The 6,611-nt window shown below is 30.8% G+C and overlaps 1 protein-coding gene across 1 annotated transcript; it reads right to left on the bottom strand.

Annotated features, from left to right (window-relative positions):
- Positions 1-1,251: 1,251 nt before the first annotated feature.
- On the bottom strand, positions 1,252-4,460 carry LOC129890465 (uncharacterized). Its single transcript, XM_055966014.1, has 7 exons — positions 4,164-4,460; positions 3,733-3,981; positions 3,475-3,585; positions 2,722-2,844; positions 2,356-2,632; positions 1,999-2,066; positions 1,252-1,836 (listed from the first exon to the last, which is right to left on the bottom strand). The coding sequence occupies exons 1-7, from the start codon at positions 4,458-4,460 to the stop codon at positions 1,252-1,254; spliced, it is 1,710 nt and encodes a 569-aa protein (XP_055821989.1).
- Between the last annotated feature and the right edge of the window lie 2,151 nt (positions 4,461-6,611).

Below are 6,611 nucleotides of genomic sequence, written 5' to 3'. Positions count from 1 at the left end.
GTGGTTATATTTGATACATAGTTCTACTTGGTAGATGCCCATAAACAGATGAAAAATCTATGTATAAGAAAAATAATTGAATATTAATAACTGATATATGCATGGTTGATAATTATTTTCGTTGTAAGTTAATTGATACTGAAGTAGTAAAAGTTATTAAATATCAAAATAAATAGATTAAGTAAGATGTTTAAGCTGACACATTTCACTGATACATCATTGTTGTGAATCTGATACAAGAGACAAAGTTATATAATCATTTAACAGATATCTGGAAATGATAAATTCAAAAGCTGTATGTGATACAAAGAGAATGTGTCAGATATAAATATGATATTGATTTAGGCTTATTTGGTACAAAGAACTATATATTTTTTTATTGAAATGTATCAGATACATTAAAGACTGATACATTAAAATACTGATACGTAAATTTTCAACATATATTTGAGTTTGATACATTGATTACTGATACATGTCCATTTGACTAATATTTAGGGTTGATACATTGAAGATTGATGTATAAGCTTTTAACTGTTACCGGTAAATGATATATCAGAATAATATATCTTCCACAAAAGATGACACATAAACATTGTTATGTAACTGGTATATTGAAAGGTTAGGTATCATGAACAAAACTAATATTAATTTAGACTTATTAGATACAATGCACCACATATTCAAAGTGTTTATGATCTATATTTTTAGATTGATATATTGATGACTTGTACATAGAATTGTTACATAAAAGAGATGTAACTGATACAAAGGTTTATGTTATGAACAACAAAAAGTTATATTCAATAACATTTGGTAAATAGTTGAACAACAAACGATTAACATAATATTTTTTCAAAAAAACCTTACAAATAGTACATAACCAAAAAAATATTTACTGTTGATGCCAAAATAAAAGTCTGCATTCTACTACTATCAATTTCAAAAAAATTACTCGATGTCCATCGATTCTCCTTAACCAGGAGATATAAAATCTCTTTTAGATTTTTTTGAATCGTTATTTTTACTAATATAACCATCTTAGGCCTTCCGACAACCATAATTCCACATTAGCGAGGCTTATCTTGAACGAAAATATTCGACATATAGTCCAGTAGTTGAAATAGAAATTTCATCACTAAAATATTCAGAAAAAACAGCTAGGAACACACCAAAATTCTTGCAAACAAAGTATTAACCAACTTTAAAAAAATAAAAATGGCATTTTAATGAATTAAATATGCATAATTATTAATACTCATAAGCTATCGCTTTTTTATTGCACAATGCCTTCAATATATTCAACTTCAAAAGGGTAATGTGCTTCAAGCATGTCATCGGTTGATTTGTCCTTGTATGAATCAAGTGATGACCAATCAGTACGTTCATTCTTCTCAAAAAATCACTACCGTGAAAGTATGTAGGTAGCATTACTACTATCTTTTCAATTTCTAGGGAAGGGTTTCTACTTCTTATTCCAGAGGATGAATCATAAACGCGTATCAACCTCTGTTTCAACACAACTACTGTCAAAATCCAATGAGAATCCCTATCATAGTTTAACAAAATGTATACCTCATCTACCAAATGCCATATCAAATCGGTGGGGATTGAGAAACCTCTTATTATGTTCTTCACAGATCTCTCGTGATGAGCTACAACAAAGGCCCGTGTCATATCTTTTTGGGTAAAAATATCAGGTGGAATGTGATAGTATCGTGTCTGTGCAGATTTGATGTAAACTTTGAAGATATAATTTGTTGTTGTGTGTCTATACTGATTGACCAACTGCATCTTGGACTTCTTCCGAAGGTAGTAAAATATTACATCGAAATGCTGCACATTTTAAGAACATATTAGTTATACAAATTGATACATAGTTAGTAAACATAATAGAAACATCTGTATTAGATGTATCTGATCCATAGTACTTATGTATCAAACAATGTGTCTGAAATGTATAAGACAATATCTTGTACTATATCAAGAAATAATTACCTCATCATTGCAGCATCTATTCGGCTTTGACATGAGGTAGAACCAGTTCTTATCTTGAGAAAATGCCACTACAAAGTTTATTTTTTCAACCCCGAATGAAGAGCACGTTTCTCTATAGCATTCCTCCTATGATTTTCTGAATGAAAACTTATATTAAAATGAAAGTACATATATAATAAACAGCTTGTATTGATATAAGTTGTAAATATCATACTTACTTGTTGGCATGCGATTTTAATAGTCCCTTATCTATCCATTGGGAGTAGTCGATGATAAGCTCGGTTGGGGGACTATGAAATATCCTAAAACCTTCAAAGGGGTGTGTTTGATACCTATCAGTCGATATTTTTTTCTTACCCTTTTTACTCAACCCAAAATTTGTTAGGTACGGTGATTGTAACATCTTAGAAGGCATCCTACTTCGTGAAAGAGGTGTCTTCACATCATCTTGCAACACATTGGGTTTGGATGGAAGAGTGGTAGACAGCTGGCTATCACGTAGTAGACATTCAGCCTGAACTGCTTGTTCATGACTAATGGAAGTCAATAGCGTAGCCGATAATGAAAGTCCGTATATTAGAGAATCTACCACCTCTCGAGTTTCAAACGATATCGAAGTTAAAGTTGTGGAATCCTATTTTTTAAGAACGATAAAAATATTATGACTTTAGTATAATAATCGATACTAAATTTAATGAATCAGATACAAGTGTGAAATATTACCAATAAATCAGGGTTGATTTTGTCTTTATCAATCTGCTCAACATGTTCTTCAACTTGATCAGTATTATCAACAACCTCTCTTGCATCTTTCATGGCATAATTTGATTTTTCTGATGCATTATCCTAAATTTAATGTATCATGTCAATACTAAACTTATTAATATTGACTGTATCATAAGAATTAATTTGATGCATTACCTTTAATGTATCAGAAGTAACAAGCATTTCAAAAGATTCTGTAGTAGCTGATTCCTTGTGATGTGCTGATAGATCCTCCAATTATTGTGGAATATTGGATGGTTCTGCTTCCTACAAATATAATAATAAGAATTACTTATGAAAATGACTATTGAAATAAAAAATGAAGAATCTAATACATGACCATGAAATGTATCAAGAGCTATAGATCATCACATGTATCAGATATAAGAGCTATGTAGCATCAGATTGGTCATAAACTGGTTTTGATACATTACCTTTAATGTATTAATAGAAACCTACTCTCCATGGGATTCTGCAGTATCCGATTCCTTGTGATGTTCTGATACATCATCCATTTCATGTATCATCTTGGATGGTTCTTCTTCCTACAAATATAATAACAATTACTTATGAAAATGACTATTAAAATGAAAATTAATGATCTGATACATGACCATGAAATGTATCAAGATCTATAGATCTTCACAGATATAGCAGATATAGGAGCTATGTAGCATCAAATTGATTATAAATTTGATTCTGATATATTACCTTTAATGTATCATTAGCAACATGTTGTTCAAGAGATTCTGCAGTATCTGATACCATGTGATATTCTGATACATCATCCATGTCTTGTATTATCTTGGATGGTTCTGCTGCCTATAATTATAATAACAATTACTTATGAGAATGACAATTAAAATGAAAATTAATGATCTGATATATGAACATGAAATGTATCAAGTAGTTTAAAAGTATATCAAAATAGAAAAAATAGGATTATCAAGAACTACATGATGTATCTACCTGAATATCTTTATGGCCATAAGATTGGTCATGTTCTGTGGGGAAATCAGATTTATTTGGATCATTGTACTCCTCCAATACAATAGGTGCTTGTTGTTCTTCCACCACATGTAATGGTTGACCAAAATCATCTTTTTGAATTGAAAATGATGTGCCAGTCATGTGGTGCACTATATTCTCAATAGCTTTCAAGAGATCACTATGATTTGAATCGATTTTATTCACTAGTCGCTTCAACTTTCGGTCAACCTTAATACAATAATATAAAAAATCAGAATATATCAACTTATTAAAAGTATATTGACTAACTTAAATCTTATAGTATGAACTTGCGTATTTCTTTAGAGACTTCTTTAAGGCTTTGAATTCCACTTAAGCAATTTGGTCTGATTGACCGGAAGATTCACCTCCTACTCGAATGGATTTTTTACCATGGGCAAAGTAGTGGAAACAGGCATTTTTGATAGCTTTGGTGGTATGACATCTTTGTCTTTGTTAGCCATTTCTGCTGGAATGGATTTCTTACTAGGGGTAGTCTTCCATTTTTTGGTAGGAGGTGGAGAAGATGTATTAGCAATACGACCGGATCTTCTTAACAATTCTTCGGGTGGTTTTGTTGAAAAGTCCTCAAATTCGAGGAGTTCTTGAGGTCCCATTAATTTGGCCTTGGCAGCTGATGTAGTAGCTTCGGTGGGAGGTTCACTTCCAGGAATGACAAGTGATTCCATTTCATATTGAGTTGGGATAATATTGGAGCATGTATACTTGAAGAAAAAATAGAGTGAAAAGTAGAAAAAACAAAAACAAGTATCATTATGTATCATGAGTTCATGACAGGAGTCTTATGTATCAGAACCAAGACTATTATATCAGATTTAAGACTATTGAATGTATCATAAATGTTATGTATACTGAATTATAGAAGAATTGAAAAATAAATAATCTTAAACTAAAATCAATAAGAAACATATGATATATACATTTGATATAAATATGAATATTATTTTATGAAATATACCTCACTGAAAATCCTAAACATGAACGTTTCAAATTTAGGCTTGAACGCAACAACACGCCAATTAAAAATTTTGGAAATATGATTACCCATTCTTACAAAAATTTCAGAAGGGGCCTGAGATGCATATTCGTAAATCCATGCATTGAGAGCATATGGCAAGCCGCCCAAACAATATAATTATTTGGCAATAGTAAACTCCTGCCTCATGCCTTTCATCAGTTTGGAAAATGCTATTTTACCCCATGGGAACTGCTCATACCTGCCATCATCTACCATCCTAAATTCATCAACTGAAATAAGTGAATCACCTAATTGAGAAAAGACAAAGGTATGGATGAAGTATAGAATGACCATCTAAATAGTGTCTTCATTAGATTCCCATCCTCCCATTAGAAAATTTGGACCAAACGTCCTTTGTTTATACCATTTTGTGCAACAGGGAAATATCTAGACAACAATTTTCTTAGGGGTGCATCCAAATAACAAAATTCATTGATATTATTGGTACACCGCAAATCAATAATAATATCAAATTTCTTGATTGAGAAATGGAGTACGTTACCCTGAACGTGCCAAACATGAAATTCATCTGTGTTTTTCTTCTCCACCTCGAGAAGTAAGAGAGATTTGATGATTTGACCTTCAAAGTTATACTACGGCATATCTAGCTAGTGACCAAAGATGGTTTGCCTAAACAACTGAATACCTTCTTCACCTATTGATGATTTGAAATCAATAATAAAATTAGTAGTATATGTAGTACCTAATCTCAAAGAATGGGATAGAATTTTTTTGATCACATACTTCAGAACCTATATTGACAGAACAAATGAATAACTACGACTTGTACCTGATATATTATATATCCGACATTCTGAAAATATAACATAACATGATATATTAGAATAGATGATATAAAGTAAATTTATGTATCAGGTGCATGATCAATAAGTAAACATATAGACCTTGTGTATATTGATATGAGACACTTTGTTTTGTCCTTATGTATCAATAACAAGAGAAAAAGCATAAATTAATGTATCATGAATAATGCAAAATCAGTTAAACCTTATGTATAATGATTAGTGCATGATGTATCATGACCATTATAAAAAGTAGTATATTTTATGTATTAGGAACATAATAACAAAACCCATATTAGAACCTTATGTATCATCATACGAAGTGTATATCATCATACAAAGTGTGTATCAACATTAATAGATAAAAAAAAAGATATCTGATATATTTAGCCCATATAAAAAAAGACTAAATGTATCACTACATACTTTAAGAATGATACATTGAAATGCATTCAAAAATTGATAGTTAAAAAGAAAAATAACAATACAGAATAGAAGAACTCATACATTTGGAAGATTAGGATGTGTTGTAACACCTTCAATTTTTTTCTCTGCTTCTGGGGTGCTTGTTGCACTGGAGATTTGAACTTCAATTTCGCACGTAATTTATTCATAACTACGAGATCGTTATAATGTTTGGATCTAATCTCGTTGTAATATTCCCAAGATAAATTAGAGCCAGGAGAAACGAGTACTCCTTGATGTTGGTTTAACTGAGTAAGACCAATACTAAAAGATGGACCGGGAATTCATATGTATCAAGTAATGTCGATGAAAACTAAGAAAATTTTAAAAATAAAATCGAAGAAAATATTATAGTGAAGAAAATATGAAATTGAAGTTGAATGAGAATGGAGAAATTGTATTACCTTTTTTAGAAGTTTGAATTTAAGAAGAAGATGGACTGAAATTAAAAAAATAAAACTACTTCCCTGATGGCTTGAAATTAGGCAAAAAATTGTGATAGTTGTGAAGGAGTAATGGGATGTATCGGATAG

Source organism: Solanum dulcamara, chromosome 5 (assembly GCF_947179165.1).
Source record: "Solanum dulcamara chromosome 5, daSolDulc1.2, whole genome shotgun sequence".
In the NCBI taxonomy this organism is placed as follows: Eukaryota; Viridiplantae; Streptophyta; class Magnoliopsida; order Solanales; family Solanaceae; genus Solanum; species Solanum dulcamara.
This window is presented reverse-complemented; position numbering and strand designations above follow the sequence as displayed.

Bases quoted from the DNA above. Each gene is read 5' to 3' on its own strand.
- LOC129890465 (XM_055966014.1), bottom strand. From the start codon at position 4,460: ATGGAATCACTTGTCATTCCTGGAAGTGAACCTCCCACCGAAGCTACT. The intron at 2,845-3,474 runs GTAATATATCAG...CATTAAATTTAG, and splicing joins TTGCTAATGATACATTAAAG to GATAATGCATCAGAAAAATC. The intron at 2,633-2,721 runs GTAATATTTCAC...CTTAAAAAATAG, and splicing joins AAATCAACCCTGATTTATTG to GATTCCACAACTTTAACTTC.